General features: G+C 36.3%; 1 protein-coding gene across 1 annotated transcript in view; it reads right to left on the bottom strand.

Moving 5' to 3' along the window:
• LOC138173121 (vomeronasal type-2 receptor 26-like) overlaps window positions 1–17,381 on the bottom strand; it is a 42,203-nt gene that overhangs the window by 11,486 nt on the left and 13,336 nt on the right. Inside the window, exons 2-3 of the mRNA XM_069103042.1 lie at window positions 16,612–16,839; window positions 11,434–11,557 (exon numbers count right to left, since the gene is read on the bottom strand). Coding sequence (XP_068959143.1) covers window positions 11,434–11,557; window positions 16,612–16,839 — 352 coding nt within the window. The remainder of the gene's footprint in view (window positions 1–11,433; window positions 11,558–16,611; window positions 16,840–17,381) is intronic.

Below are 17,381 nucleotides of genomic sequence, written 5' to 3'. Positions count from 1 at the left end.
GCTAGAGGATGTATAAGCTATATCTTACTTGTTGCTGAACCTGTTGGTGGTGGTTCTGGCTGATGTGTGCTGAGACCAGGTGGGGTTTTATTGTCTTTCCCCAGGGTTACACAGAAGCGCAAAGGGAGAGCTGTGGGGTTGTGGGTGGTCTGGGCACTGCAGGTTACCTCCTTGATGAAAGTTGTGCAATAGCCTGGGTATGCTCAGCCACTGTTGGATGTCCATCCACAATGCAAGTGGTAGGCCTCCATGAAGGTGTCCATAGCTTCCCCTGGCTGGGTCAGTTGGGTCCTGGTGTTGGCTCTTGCCTTCTCCACCACCTGGTGAGCCAGGATCTCCTACTGGCTTTCCGAAGTGGGGTTTTCCAGTGTTGCTGGGGAATCTCCCATATTGTACTGGTTACCTTCAGTCACAGTAAGAGTGACCTTTCCTATTATTACCTCTAACCTCATGAAATAAAAAACTGCTGCATGCTGTCTTTCTGATGGCTCCAGGATTTTTCCTGGTGCTGTATTTTCTTTGTTTTTCAAGGTCAGTAAGGGAGAGTGAGAGGAAATTACTGCTTACTCTGCCATCTTAATATCCAGAATATGCAAGATTTTTTTAAGATTATAAAAATTAATAAATGAAATTGGAATACTGGGCGGGGTGGGAGGGTGGGAAAACAAATGAGAGCTATGGAAGAAAGAACTGGAAAGGAAATATAACAGATTGTCACAAGAAGAACAAAAAAATATCCTAGCAGTGACTACACTGACACTAAGAATATAGACCATGTAGAAATCAATTACTACATGATGTAAGAAGAAATCTTAAAATTAAATCAAAAGACTACACATTATTGAGGAAAATGTTAAGTATCTCATAGAAAACATAGATAACTCCCAAAAAAGATGAAAGAGAAAACATTTAAGAATGCTTAAAGAATGTGAATTCCATGACCAGAAAAAGTGCCTAGCCTTCATATTTCAAGAAATATTAAATGAAAAACTTCTGAGATCTCTTGGAACAACTGGGCAAAGTAAAAACAGAAAGAATTCACTGGTCATCCTCTGAACGAAATACCAAAATGACAAGTTCCTTAAATATCACAGGAAAAGTTTAGAGCATCTGGGTCAAAGAAAAAACGCTATGAGGATCCAGAAAGAAAGAACATAAGTACTGAAGAGCCATTCTGGAGCACACATAATTTAGCAGCCACAGATATGAATAAGTGGAGAACTTGGAATACAATATTCCAGAAAGCAAAGAAGAATTTACCCTGTAGAACTGAATATCTCCCCAAAGGCAGCAAAAAAAAATGTGCCTTTAATGAAAAGGAAAACATATTTTTTGAGCATTCTTTATGAAAAGACTGCAGAGCCTTTGAAGTTCTAACATAGCAATTAAGAAAAAATGAAAAAGGTAAAGAGAAATAAAAATGACACAAGGACTAACAAGGATGGATGGGATATATTCTCTTTTTTAAACTAAACTTATTTTTGTACAAGGTTCCATTATTTTTGGTTGGCTTATATTTATTTGGTTTTTTTTTTGGAGGACAGTTGGGGTTAAGTGACTTGGCCAAGGTCACATAGCTAATTTTCTTAAGGAAAAGACCAGAGCTCAGGAGAAAACCTGTTTTTCAAATTCCAGACACAAAAGGACATAAAAACGTAAACAAGAAAGAAAACAACTTGTTATTCAATGAGGGTGAACTGTTTACATCCATATAAGGGGAGATGATGTTTATTACTCTTGAGAACTATATCATTATGATGACATTTAGAAGGGATATACATAAATAGAGGGTGTGGCCATAAATTAACTGATGTGATGATAAAAACCTAATTAAAGAGTAAAAAGGGATTGTAATGGGAGAAGCAGAAGAGGGGAGGCAGAAAAGTATCTGAGGCCGGATTTGAACTCAGATCCTCCTGACTCCAGGGCTGGTGCCCTATTCACTGCACCACATAGCAGCTCCGGGATTGGATATATTCTGAGGAGATGATGCATGTGTCTGTCCCCTCTGAACTCTATTATCATAGGGTTCATCGGAACAGTCGAATAAAGCATGACCTGGGACTGTTTCTGTTATATTTTCATGATCATAGGAGAAGAATTGGAATATCAAAAGATATTGCTACTCCAATTTATTTTTCAGATATTGTAAGTTCAGACGTGTTGTTCTCTGGACAAATTTCAGAACTTTTAGATATATTAATCAATTATTCTGATAATTTTTGCATTTTCTTCTTTTTTCTTTTTATTTTAAAATGTTATTTATACTGGATGACTCCCTTGGTGGAGGAGTCAGAGGGATTCATGGGAATACTGTGGTGGCATAAAGAAAACATGAAAAAACTTATCTTTTAAAAAATAATGCAAAAGACATAAATACAGAGAAGTACAGATCTACACGAACTAATGTTTAAAAAAGCAATATGCATTATAAAAATAACAAGATAAATGAAAATAACAACCAAAAAAATCAAAAGTGAGTGTTGTAAAATTGTAAAAACATAGACAGAATAACAAACAGACATCTCACCCATTTGAAAAATTGGGAGGTTCACAAGTGGTATATATTGCACATATTTTCAAACTTTTTTCAATGTATTGATCAGTTATACTGATTTTCCTTTTCTTTTTCTTTATATAAACTTTAAAAAATATTTTTGTTATATGCAATGTCTCATTCAGTAGTGAGAGTAGGAGCCATTAGCCAGTAATTAAGGTCCAGGCTAATTAAAAAAAAAGAAATTGATAAAACTTAATTTTTAAAAGTGTTTGAGTGACCTAAACAGTAACTGTGAGATTTTGAATTTCAGTGACTGAGAGGATGGTGGTTGCCTCAACAGGAAAATGGAAGTTTGGACAAGTGGGGGATCTACTTTGAACATGCTGCCTTTGAGATGTCAAAGGACCATTGTGGAAAAGAAGGGGGCAATGCAGAATTAAAGTTCAGAGAAGTATTTAGGAATGAATAAAGAGATCTGAAAACCTAAATAGAAATTTTCCTTGAGCTTATGAGAGCTGATTAGAGTCTCAAGGGAGACTACTGAAAAAGTATAGGGGCCAGAAGAGAATTTTTAGGGATCTGTGTACTGATGGAATGCAAAATTCATTATAAACCATTGTGCTTTTGAAGTTAGTGTTTATTTTTCTGAGTGCAGAACATAGAACTTAGCACATCCTGAGTACTTAATAAATAGTGGTTGAATTGACTTGAACTTGACAAAAGAGTTTGAAAAGGGGTAGCTAGTCAGATAAAAGGTGAAGTAGAAAGAAGCAGTGTTACAGTAAGAGAATACAATGGTCATGATAATTTTCTAGCAGGTTTGGAATTGGAAGACAACTGTCCGAAGTTACAGAAAGATCAAGAATAATCCAGGTGGATTAAATTATAATACTAGAGTTAGCATTAAAATCATCTCAGATTCTGGGGTTCCCTTTGGAACATAGAACCAGGTAATTGAATTCATTCTGGTCACATTTTAAGGGAAATACTGGCTCTTCTAATTTGATGTTTAAGATATGTCACAATTTATTATACTATTTGGCAGTAAGACAATTTTGGAAAATACAGAGATCTGAAATGTGTTAACTAGTTAACCTTGAGAAATTATCTTAACTTATTTCACATGAGTGTAAAATGCCTAACAGAATGCCTGGCACAAGGTAGACAATATAAATGTTAACTATTATGATTAGTTCCTTTATTATATGTAACAAGCAGACAATGCCAAGGTTGATGAGATGTTCAATTTTCTGCATATGGTAATTTAGAAATATATTCAATAGGATTGATGTCACCTGATAGCTAATGGGTTTGTTTCAAGTTTCAAATACATGATATTGTTTCAGACTAGTAAACTTTTGCATCAGTTGTGTCGAGCCATTTTTCATAACTTAGAAGTTATTAAAGAATGAACTGTAAGGAACAAAAAAGAAAGTGGAAAAATTGTTTGAAAACAGTATTTTATCAGTCCTGCTAACCTTGTCATATAATGTTTTCTAACTACCATTTAGAAACCTTGGTATTTCCACGTTTGATTGTAGTTAAAAGGAAGATACAGCTAAAACAATTTGGCTATCATTTATGAAAGTTGTAAGAGTTTTAACTAATTTATTTAGTGTTATTGGTTTTTTTCTCTTTATTTATTTTAATTAATTTGTTTGTTTACTTTTAGTTTACAGGATTCAATTCCACAATTACTTGAGTTTTCACATTTTGTCCCCCTCCCTCCCCTTCCCCCATGGTGGCATGTAGTCAAGTATAGGATCTGTAAATACTTTCACATTATACAATAGTCAGGTTATAAAGACGGATTGTATGAGATGGAATGAAAAATGGTAAAGAGGACATAAAACCAAACAAGAAAAGGAAAAAGATCAGGTATTTTGCTTCCATCTGGATATAAACTCAGTTCTTTCTAGTTCTTTCTCTGGATGCACACATATCTCTCCATCATGAGTCTTTTGGGATTGACTTATATCACTGCATTGCTGAGAAGAGTCCAGTCAATCAAAGCTGGTCATCACACATACGTTGTGTCTGTAATTGTGTACAAATTTCTCCTGGTTCTACTCTTCTCACTCAGCATCAGTGCATATAAGCCTCTCCAGTTAAATATGAAGACCATCTGCTCCTCATTTCTTATAGCGCAATAGTATTCCATAACATGCATATACCACAACTTGTTCAGCCATTCCCCAATTGATGGGCACCCCCTTAATTTCCAATTCTTTGCCACCACAAAAAGAGCTGCTATAAATAATTTTGTACATATGGGTCTTCCTCCCACTTCTATGATCTTTTTGGGATATAACCCTAGGAGTGGTATTGCTGGGTCAAAGGATATGAAAGTATTAATAGCCCATTGGGCATAATTCCAGATTACTCTCCACAAAGGCTGGATCAGTTCACAACTCCACCAGCAATGCATTAGTGTTCCAATTTGCCCACATCCTCTCCAGCATTTGTCATTTTCCTGTTTTGTCATCTTAGCCAATCTGACTGGTGAGATGTGGTACCTCGGAGTTGTTTTGATTTGCATTTCTCTAATCAATAGTGATTTAGAACATTTCTTCATGTGCTTATAGATATCTGTAATTTCTTTCTCGGAAAATTCCCTGTTCATATCCTTTGACCGTTTATCAATTGGGGAATGACTTGTATTCTTATAAATTTGACTCATTTCTCTGTATATTTTAGAAACAAGTCCTTTGTCAGAGACATAGGTTGTAAAGATTCTTTCCCAATTTCCCACCTCCCTCTTAATCTTGGTTACATTGGCTTTGTTTGTACAGAAGCTTTTTAATTTCCTGTAGTCAAAATTATCCATTTTACATTTTATAATGTTCTCTAATTCTTATAAAGTCTTTCCCTGTCCACAAATCTGGCAAGTAAACTATTCCTTGTTTTCCGAGACTGCTTACAGTATCAACCTTTATCCTAGATCATGCACCCATTTAGACTTGATTTTGGTATATGGTGTTAGATAATGGTCTATGCCCAGTTTCTGCCATACTATATTCCACTTTTCCCAGCAGTTTTTGTCAAATAGTGAGTTCTTATCCCCAAAACTAGGGTCTTGGGGTTTATCAAACAATAGATTACTATAGTCGTTGACTTCTGAATTTTGTGTGCCTAATCTATTCCATTGATCCACTCCTCTATTCCTCAGCCAGTACCAAGTAGATTTGATGACTGCTGCTTTATAATATAGATTGAAATCTGGTATAGCTAGTCCACCTTCCCTAGCATTTCTTTTCATTAATTCCCTTGATATTCTGGACCGTTTATTCTTCCAAATGAATTTTGTTGCTATTTTTTCTAGCTCTATAAAGTAGTTTTTTTGGTACATTAATTGGTATGGAACTAAATATATAATTTAATTTAGGTAAAATTGTCATTTTTATTATATTAGCTTGACCCAGCCACAAACAATTGATATTTTCCAATTACTTAGATCTGACTTTATTTGTGTGAAAAGTGTTTTGTAGTTGTGGTCATATAGGTCCTGGGTTTGTTTTGGCAGGTAGATTCCCAAATATTTTATAATGTTTACAGTTACTTTAAATGGGATTTCTCTTTCTATCTCTTACTGTTGAATTTCATTGGAAATATATAGGAATGTCGAGGATTTGTGTGGGTTTATTTTGTATCCTGCAACTTTGCCAAATTTATTTATTGTTTCAAGTAGTTTTTTACTTGATTCTCTAGGATTCTCTAAGTATATCATCATATCATCTGAAAATAGTGATAGCTTGATCTCTTCTTTGCCTAATTTTATTCCTTTGATTTCTTTTTCTTCTCTAATTGCTACTGCTAACATTCCTAGTACCAGATTGAATAAGAGGGGTGATAGTGGACACCCTTGTTTCACCCCTGATCTTATGGCAAATGCTTCTAGCTTCTCCCCATTACATATAATATTGCTGATGGCTTTAAATAGATGCTACCTATTATTTTAAGGAAGGCTCCATTTATTCGTATACTTTCTAATGTTTTTAATAGGAATTGATGTTGTATTTTGTTAAAAGCCTTTTCTGCATCTATTGAGATGGTCACGTGGTTTCTGCTAGTTTTGTTGTTGATATGATCAATTATACTGATGGTTTTCCAAATATTAAACCATCCTTGCATTCCTGGAATACATCCTACCTTATAAAAGTGTATTATTCTTGAGATAAATTGTTGTAGTCTTTTTGCTAGTATTTTATTTAGAATCAATCAATCAGCATTTAGTCTGTCATTCCATGGCCCTTTATTGCATATAATTTTATTGCATCATGATCTGAAAAGGATGCATTTAATATTTCTGCCTTACTGCATAGAATTGTGAGGTTTTTATGCCCTAGTACATGGTCAGTTTTTGAGTATGTGCCATGATCCTCTGAGAAGAAAGTATCTTCCTTTTTATCCCCATTCAGTTTTCTCCAGAGATCTATCATACCTATCCTCTTTAAAATCTTGTTCACCTCCTTAACTTCTTTCTTGTTTATTTTGAGTTTAGATTTAATAAGTTCAGAAAGGGGGAGATTAAGGTCTCCCACTAGTATAGATTTGCTATCTATTTCTTCCTCTAATTCCTTTACCTTCTCTTCTAGGAATCTGGATGCTATGCCACTTGGTGCATATATGTTAAGTATTGATATTGCTTCATTCTTGATGGTGCCTTTTAACAGGATATAGTTTCCTTCCTTATCTCTTTTAATTAGGTCAATTTTTGCTTTTACTTTATCCAAGATAAGGATTGCTACCCCTGCTTTTTTTTTACTTTAGCTGAGGCATGATATATTTTGCTCCAGCCTTTTACCTATACCCTGTGTGTATCCCTCTGTTTCAGATGTGTTTCTTGTAAACAACATATTGTAGGATTATGATTTCTAATCCATTCTGCTATCCATCTCCATTGAGTTCTGGCTTTTTTATCAGGAAGGTCTGGAACTCTGTTATATCGTTGAATGACCATCTCTTTGCCTGGAAGAATATGCTCAGTCTCTCTGGGTATGTGATCCTTGGTTGGAACCTGAGCTCTTTTGTCTTCCAGAAAATTGTATTCCATTGCCTCCGATCTTTCAGTGTAGAGACTGCCAAATCCTGTGGGATCCTCACTGTGGACCCTCAGTATTTGAATTGTTCCTTTCTGGCCACTTGAAGTATTTTCTCTTTTATCTGGTAGTTCTGGAGTTTGGCCACAACATTTCAAGGACTTTTCAGTTTGGGATCTCTTTCGGCAGGTGTCCAGTGGATTCTGTAGATTTCTATTTTACCCTCAGGTTCTAGTATCTCAGGGCAGTTTTCCTCAACGAGCTCTTGGAGAATGTTGTCCAGGCTCATTTTTTCATCATGATTTTCTGGTAGGCCTATGATTCTCAGATTATCTCTCCTGGATCTGTTTTTCAGGTCAGTTATTTTTTATTTGAGGCATTTTACCTCTTTTTCTAATTTTTCATTCTTGTTTTTTTGTTTGACTAATTCTTGGTTTCTCATAGAGTTGTTTCAATTTGATTTATTCTAGTTTTTAGCAAATCATTTTCTTTGGTTAATTTTTGGAGCTCCTTTTCCATATCATACACTTTTCTTTTAAGAGAGATGTTTTCTTCATTATAATGTTTTTCTAATTCTGCTATTTTGGTTTTGATAGAATCATTCATTTTGTCTTCTATCTCTCTCATTTGGTTTTCAAAGTTCCTTTTGAGCTCATCTAGGAGAGCTTTCTGTGCTTGGGACCCATTCCATCTTGATGTTTCAGCTGTGGTCTCCGTTGTCTCCACATTGTCTCCCTCTGAGTTTGGTTCCTCCCTCTGAGGATAGTAGGACTCCAGAGTCTTTGTGTTTGTAGTCTGCTTTCTACCCATTTTGAGGCAGGGCCCGAGCCATGCCCTTCCTCTAGGGATCCCAAGCCTTTGCTGTAGAGTGTTTTGCCCTGGGGAAATATGTTTTCAGGGTCGGGGGGAAAGGAGGGTGGAGCAGATGAGGTTCACTCTGTCATCCTGGTCTTTGGAGGTCCTGATAGGGGCTTTTTATTTTTTTTTAAATTTCTGGGTTATGAAGTGGTAGCCCCAGGAGTATTTGCTGTCCAGGACAGGGGCCCCTGTATTTGGTTCATACCTTGCTCCTTCCAGTCCCAGCCCTTTGGTGATAGGCCTGGTAGTGGCCCTTGTGGTTGATGGGACTACTTGCCCTCCGAGTTGATCAAGACCCTTCTGGGCCTGCCTCTGCCTCTCTAGTGTTATTGTTTTAGTGTTAAAAAATAAAATTGGTCATTGTAAAGGAGGGAATGAGGCAAAAGCATAATCCTGATTGGTTCTCTTCCTATAAACTATTCCACCTTGGGAAAGGGAGGTCAAAGAGCACAGACCACAGAAGCTCTAAGGGTAGAAGGGGTGGATACCCCAACTCCCCTCCATTAGGAAGAAAGCCAAGATAACCTTTAATGTAGGAAAATGGGGGTGACTAGTGGTCCCATGTGCCAGTTACCCCGTACTAGGATACCAAAATTTTTTTTTAAATCTTGTTTGCTATGGTGGATACTAATGCAGAATGCACAGTGCTATGTGGGAACCCCAGAAGGCATTCTGGCAAGTGGGTAATCATAGAAGTATACAGGAGGAAATTCAGTCAGTTCAAAACAATCTAAATAAAAATAGGAAATAGGGGACTTGCCACCCAGATAAAATATGGTTTATATCAGTCTGGAGGGAGAATATATCATGGGGTAGGTAGGCAAGTCTATCAGGATCAGCTTCTTTCCTAGGGTCCCTATTGATTCCCCTTATTTTGTAAACTTGCCAGGCTCCTAGAAACTTACTGTGTGGGCAAGATCATCAGCTCTGGGAAAAGGGCTTGTCTGGGTTATGGAGTTCATGAAAATGAATTTGGCTTGGTGAGATTTGCAAGTTTATATATAAAGCACAAATGTGTTATAATTATTGGTTTTTACACTGAGAGAAATTTAAATTTGAGGTGAAAATTTAAAAAAAAACAAGTGAAATATGTGAAGTGAAATTTCTTATGCATATGAGTCCTGGGCAATTTTATTCCTTAATGCAACTCCATGATAATAAAATTAATTGCATCTAGTCCTTAGCTGTGCTTGGTGAAACTTGCCATTTGAGATAAAATCTCTTGGAATTGTAACTGATTTTATCCTGAGGTTTCAATTTAGGTATAGATGCCTTGTAAATTATTAAGGCCACCATTCGAGAGAAATGCCATAATCTACTGAGAGGGATTGTGATCCTGAACTGTTATATGTGGAAATTTGCATCTGGGAAAGAACTGAGAGGACAGCATGTCACTAGTTTAAGGTGGGATCCTTTTAGCTCAGTTTCCCCATTGTATACTTTGAGCAGGAACATTTCCCAACTGGCTTTTTCCTGAGTTTACCTAAGAAGTGGAATTATTACCGCATGGTTGGTTGTTAAACTGTGACACTTATTTTAAATCAAACAGAGGTAAGGATGCTTTCTTGGGCTTGTCATTGCTCTGCTATACATTGGGTTATGGAGTTCCTAAACAATGAATTTGGTTTTCATACATTGAAATAGTTCATTCATACAAAATAATATGGGAATAGTTAGGCAAAAATAAAGTATGGTCCTTAAATTTTCAAAATGATTTAAGAATAATTGCTTATTGGTACAAATAAATGAAGGGTCTTCCTGTTATTCAGTTCATTACTATAAAAAATCTTCAGTTTCATTTGGGGAAGAGTATTTCAGTGTAATCAGTTTTCTTAGAGGTAGATAAGTTATGGAATGTGTTGGGCTACATTAATAGAAAAATCAACTTCATTGACTTTTATTGCTAATGTGGAAATAATATATATTTGTTCTCTGTGTCCAGTGGTACAAACGCATTTAATCATAAACAACTTTTTGATGTGGAGCTTTGGAATTAATTATTTAAGCATCCTCACATTTTTAATGTAATTGGAATGAAAGCAGACTCATAAGTAAATTCATTTCTGGAACTATTGGACTCAGGGCAGGAAAGTAATACCTGCTATAAAATAGCTAAATTTATAGGATTAGATCCCCAGTAGCATCTGATCCTCCTAACAGAATTGGAACAGACTGGAAAAGTTTGAAAAAGTGATAAGATCAGTCAGTTCTTTATGCCAAATGTAAAATAAGATGACCTCTTAACACGTCATAACGTGGATACTGAACTGAAATTCAGTACTGAGTCACAACTTAGACACTATGACCTCTGAAAGCCATAACAAGAATATTGTGATCCATATGTTATCCGTACATGACCAATACATAAACTTATGTTTGGGCATAACATTGATTTAATGCTCAAGCTCATTCCTAAGCAAAAAAAAAAAAAAACCCATAATCACCAATCAGGAGTGAAACACTCTCTAGCTCCTCCCTTTGTCAGTTTTCTATAATTACCATGGGGGCTTGGGTTTTTCTTGGTGGGGGGCCAATGGAACAGTGTGGCTTCTCCCCCAAACTGAAGACTGGCCCTGTTTTGTGAGTATTTATAATGATTGATTAAATTACTACCTATATATTACCTATAAACTACTACCTGTATTCTGGAAGTCGTTGGACTCTTCCTTTGGTATCAGAAAAACACCCCATGGTTAGGGGGGAGGTACAGGTTTCTCCAGCTACAGAATTTTGGACTTTAAAGTATGTCTGCTAGTAACTAGGGAGGAGCTGGAAGAAAAAGAAGAACTTTTCCCAATTGATCATTGATTAAAATATGTCAATAACCAGTTCACAGAGGAAGATATCCAAACTATCAACAGATGATGGAAAATTCTGCATATTACTAATAATAACAGAAGTATACATAAGAGCAACCCTGAAGTTCCATGCCACAACAAAATCCACTCTTTAAGACCTTCTTCATTTTGGTTGAAAACATCACCATTCTTCCAGTTTACCATTCTTGCAATTTGAATATTATGCCCAAATACGTACCCTTCTGGTTGGAAATCTCTCCTCCTGGACACTGAGCACAGTCAAAGCAGCACACAGGCTGTCCCTCCTGGACAATTTTCCTATACCCAAATCCACAGCTCTCAGTGCACACAGCCCGGAGGGTCTAGGAAGTAACAAGGAAAGAAAATGCATCAGGGCCTGGCTCTACACATGAAAAGTGGAAGTTTTCCTGCTACATGAGAGTTAATGATACTGGCTGAGAGTGGTAACAGATGTTCTTGTTGTGATTCTTATAGCAGTCATTTTTATTCATTATTTGGTACCTTTACTTGATGACAAAGATGCTTTTTTAAGTTACATCTTTAGCACCCAGCACAGGAAAATATACAAAATACTCAATTAGCAAACATTTGTTGAGAAACCAAGGTGGCAGAGCACAGGCAGCAACACAATTGAACACTCCCAACATCTGCCTCCAAACAATTTTAAAATAATCCCTTAAATAAAATCCCAGAGCAGCACAAAGTTTTGTGTGAGACATTTTGCCCGCCTAAGGCAATGGACAAAGTCAACAGGAGATTACTGTGGTAATAGGTGGTGGTCAGCCCAGAATACAGTGCATGCCATGGCAATGCCAGCAGAGGGCCTCAGAGGAAACTGCAGCAGTGCCATCAGCAGCTGCAGGAGCTGTCAACCCACAGACGTTAAAGGAGTCAGAGTTCTATGTCATTAAGTTCTAAGTCAGAGTTCCAATGTAATTAGGAACAGTAGCACTTGTGGCTTCATGGGAGTAGGGCCCCTTACAAAACCTTTAAATGGAGCAGAGTGCTTGTGATCCCTCACAAAAGGAAAGCAACCCTGGACACTGTTCCAAAGCAGAAAAAAACACTAGAGATTATGACTCCAGGAGAACAAAGGACTTGGTCACAATTACAGAGCCAAGAGAAAAGAACTTATATTTGCAGTGAAACAAGGTCACTTCCGTGGGGAAAAAAAAGATAATAGAGCAGAAGAACAGTCATCACACCTCTCATTGGATCATACAATTTTGGAAGCACTGAAAACTTATACATTCCCAGAAATAGCTCTGAAAACAGCAGCATGCAAAACCTAAAGTTTTTTTTGGGGGGGGGCTAAGTGGCACAGTGAATAGAGTAAGCATTGGCCCTAAAGTCAGGGGGTCCTGAGTTCAAATCCAGCCTCAGACACTTACTAGCTGCATGACCTTGGGCAAGTCACTTAACCCCAACTACCCTCCAAAAAGCAAAACAAACAAACAAACAAAAATCCAACCAAAAAAACCCTAAAGTTTGGGAAAGTTCCCTCTACCCCAACTTCAGAAGAATCCACCTTTGACATAAAGTCAAGAAACAGAATTAAAATATGAGCATGCAACAAACAAAAAAAGTGGGACCTATTAAAAGATACCATACTGATAGAGAAGATCAAGACACAAACTTGGAAGGAGACAATAATGTCGAAACATCTAGAAGGAAAAACTCAAAGAAACATTTGAGTTGCACAAAATTTCACAAGAATTCCTAGAAGAGATCAAAATGTAGGTGAAAAAATAAAATAAATGAGGTAAAGGAAAAATGGGCAGGGGGGGGAATGAGAGTGCTGCAAGAAAATTAAGGAAAGAAAGTTAACAACTTAGTGAAAGAGGTAATAAATTATACTGAAAAGATAAACACCTTACAACAACAAAATGAAAGGAACAAAAATTCACTGATAAGAAAGACCCCTTAAAAACCATATTTACACAAATGGGGGAAGTACAAAAATTCACTAAAAATAATTTGTTAAAAATAAAAATTGGGTAAGTAAAAACTAATGACTCTGTGAGACATTAAGAAACAATGAAATAAAAGTGAGAAGAATAAAAAAAGAAGAAAATTGTAAATATATCATCAGAAAAACAACTGACTTGGAAAACAGATTAAGGGGAGATAATTTAAGAATATTTATACTACCTGAGAACCATGATTTAAAAAAGAGACTACAGGCTAGGAGGCACAGTGAATAGAGTACTGGCCCTGGAGTCAGGAGGACCTGAATTCAAATACAGCCTCAGACACTTGACACACTTACTAGCCATGTGACTTTGGGCAAATCACTTAACTCCAATTGCCCTCCAAAAAGAAAAAAGAGAGAGACGACAGATTATATTTCAAGCAATACTAAGGTAAATTACCTTATGACTAGGGGTAAAATAGAAATTGAAAAAGTGCATTGATCATGTCCTGAAAGAGATCCCAAAAGGAAGCTCTTGGGAATATAATAGCCAAATTCCAGGGCTTCCAGATCAAGGAGAAATTATTGTTAGCAATCCGAAAAAAATAATTCATATATTGTGGAATAGTATCACATTTCAGTATCACATAAGAATTAACAGCTTCCACATTAAAGAAAAGGAAGGCTTTGAACATGATATTCCAGAAACTAAAGCAGTTTGTATTACTAACAAGAATGATCTACCCAAAGTATGATGTTTCAGAGAGGAAATTAATATGTAGCAAAACAGAGTAAAATAATTTATCAAGCTTTCCTTAAAATGAGTAGTATTATCTACCTAAAACCATCAGCAAGCATGACTAATACTGGAGGTAAGTAAGAAACCTTCTCGAGGAGATCAAGAGTAAAGCAAAGGGGGCGGCCAGGTAGCACAGCGAGTAAGATCACTGGCTCCAGTGTCAGAACGACCTGGAGATCGAATCCCAGGCTCAGACACTTAGCACCCACCCAGAAACACCTGGCCGTGTAACCTTGAGCAAGTTACTTAACCCTGATTGCTTAAAAAAAAAAAAGAGTGAAGCAAAGATGCTTGTTTCAATCACTCTTATTCAGTATTACACTAGAAATATTGGCTATAATGATGGGAGTATAGGGCTATTGAGATGTAGGAAATGACAACAAGGATGATTTCAGAAAAACTTGGAAAGTTTTACATGAACTGATGTGTAGTGGTTTACAGAACCATGTGATCACTGCTCTTAGCAACAGCAATACTGTTGGATAAAGAATTGGGAATGACTCTTCTAAGCAATGTAATGATCCAAAAGAAGCCCAAAGGATTAATGATGAAGCACGCTATCCATCTCCAGAAAAAGAATGGATATTGATTGAATACAGATTATTGCTCACTTGTTTTTTCTTCTTTTTTTCATTTATTAGAACATTCTTGTACAAAATGACAGATATGGAAATGTTTTATATAATTGAACACGAATAACATATCTGATTGCTTAACACCTCATGGAAGGGCAAGGGGAGGGAGAGAGGGATAGAATTTGGGACTCAAAAGTATAAATTAAAATGTTTTTAAAAGTTTTAAAATTAGATAAAGCAATAACATAAGAAAAAGACACCAAAGGACTCAGAATAGACAATCAAGAAACAAAATTATCACCTTTTGCAGATGGTAGGATGATATTTACTGAATCCTAGAGAATTAACTAAAAAGACACTTATATAATTAAGAACTTTAGCAAAGTTGCAGAATATATCAAACACCCCATGAACCCCAGGAGGAAGATATATAAAAAGAAATTCCATTTTCAATAAGTGTAGAGAGCACAAAATACTTGGGAATCTACCTGCTGAGAGAAATGATTTTGGGTCTCTGAAGAATAGAACAATGATGTTGAGTGGGAATTTGAAACTTTAGATAAATAAAGAGTTGTTGAAAGAATACTCTGTTACCTTTATGAAGCTAATGCCACCAAACATGCATGAAACAAATTCTTACAGTGTTAGAAAGACTGAAACACTTGATTGCTGAATCACTGTTGTCATTCAGTGAAAGATCATTGAGAATGAGGGTGGTGCTTCAAGTCGGAAAGGAAGTATTTCCATTTTTATTCAGGAAAGCAGGATTAGTCTGTAAAGTATATGCTGGGGAGCTTGATTTTGCTTCATTGCAAAATTCCAAAACATTTTATTAAAGGATTTTGTTGTTCACTACAAAGTATCTTGGTTTCATCAAGTGTTACATTTGGATTTTAAAAAATCAAAATTGCATGTGCAAGTTGGGTGAGCAGTGGCATCCATCACAGACATTGACTTGAAAATAATTTGAGATTGAGCATGATATACAGAGAGTGTTTGCACTGGGTTTATTTAGGATATCAGAATTTAAATCCAACCTCATATTTATTAGTTAAGTGATGATGAATAAATCCCTTTGGTTAGTGAGAAAAATCCTGGTTTCCTTACCTATAAAATGTACTACGTATTTCAAAGGGTTACTGTGGTGTTTGGGGAGGGGGGAGTATGGGGAGATACTTTCCAAATCTTAGAACACCTTAAAAATACAAGTTATTGTCATTTTAGGTGTTAGGGGCACAATGAAGCAAACAAAATGGCTTACTGAGTGTGAGCCTAGGCTACTTTAAGAGTAGGGCACACTGTGTCTAGAAGGCTTCCAGGAAGTGAAAGAAATACCTGCATCCATAGTTCACTGCAGTGAAAATAATCAAACCTGTAACCTAATGAATAATTAACCTCATGTTAGCTTCCAGGGACATTGAGCCAATTTAAGACAACAAATCAATTCAGTCACTACTAAATTCTATATTGATACCGGAGCACAAGATCAGATCTTCTTACTGTGATTATCTTTATTTTATCTTGTATATGTATTGATTATTTGCCTGTTGTCTCCACAATTTCACTTGCTTGAGATTGTGTGTTAATACTTTTTCTCCTCTTTAATGAGAATGCATCATATTTTGTATAGCAGTTATTTTGTACACATTGAGAAAGGGGGAAATGGATAGACCAAATCTGTGGTTTCATTTTTATAAGAAATTCCAACAGCCTATAGATTGGAACCATATCAACAGACTTAGAGTTGTCTGGAGGACTGAGAAGTTAAGTGACCTGCCAAGAGTCTCAGAGACAGTTGATGTCCAGGGCTGAAGTTGAACCTACATTTTTTTTATATCTATGCCAGGTCTCTATCCTCTCCCCCAGAGCTACCGAAATAGTTCTTGCTATTTTACCTTTGGACTAGTATTAGTTACCAAACATCATCTTAGTTACAAATGTACTTGGTTTATTTTTGTTTAAAATAATAATAATTTGTTCCTTTTTATTGCCAGCAAGATAAAGAGAAAAAGAGTTTGGGGCAGAGTAGCGTGGATTGAAAAATAAATGAAGACTTAAATAAATTAAAGTGCCTGGAAATATGAAAAGGCAAAAAGTTTTTGTACATACCTTGAAATCGATCCTAGCTTGATATAAATCCTTTTCAGAAATGGTGAAATTTTGACCAAGAGAAGACTGGGGGACAAACTGTCCCACTTTCACAAGAACTTCAACATCGTTAGACAGAGCTCCAAAGTTCATGATATCATATTTAGCCACAGGATTCATTTCTTCATGCAAAACCACTTGGTCCCCAGCAGTGTTGTTAAAGGCAATATTCCTCAGAGATGAGTGAAGCTAGGTAAGGAAAGAATTGAGTTACTCATTCATGTCCACAGGCAGGGAAAAATAGGGTCAAGATCAATGGTCCAGGCAGGAAGTCTACAAGCATATATTCATTTATCTGTGCACTCAGTCATTCATTGCTCACACAACAAATATTTCTAAGCACATTATTGACAGAAAGAATCATTGCAGGTGTAGAAATCTCAAGCCCTGAGTATTGTTTTATTGTGATAGAATTCATTTTTCAAAAGTTCTGATTTTTACAAGTATTTAGATAAGAAACTCAAACTACTACGATCCCTGTCATGCTGTCTTGAACACATTAAATGCTGGCTTGGGAGTTCAATGAGATAGCCCATGTAAAGTACTCTGCAAACTTTAGAGTGCTGTGTAAATGTTAGCTGCTGCTGCCGCTGCTACTGCTGCTGCTGCTGTTACTACTTCTTCTAATATTTTAAAATTTAGATTAACTTAATCATATCCCAGCAGGAATTATTCAATCATGCATTCATTTTGTGTTGCTTAAGGTGTCCGGGTAAATACACAAAATGAAA

The sequence above is a fragment of the Petaurus breviceps genome, unplaced genomic scaffold (assembly GCF_028583685.1).
Source record: "Petaurus breviceps papuanus isolate PSGF00001 unplaced genomic scaffold, PetGlider_PUasm1.0 563, whole genome shotgun sequence".
Lineage (NCBI taxonomy): Eukaryota > Metazoa > Chordata > Mammalia > Diprotodontia > Petauridae > Petaurus > Petaurus breviceps.
This window is presented reverse-complemented; position numbering and strand designations above follow the sequence as displayed.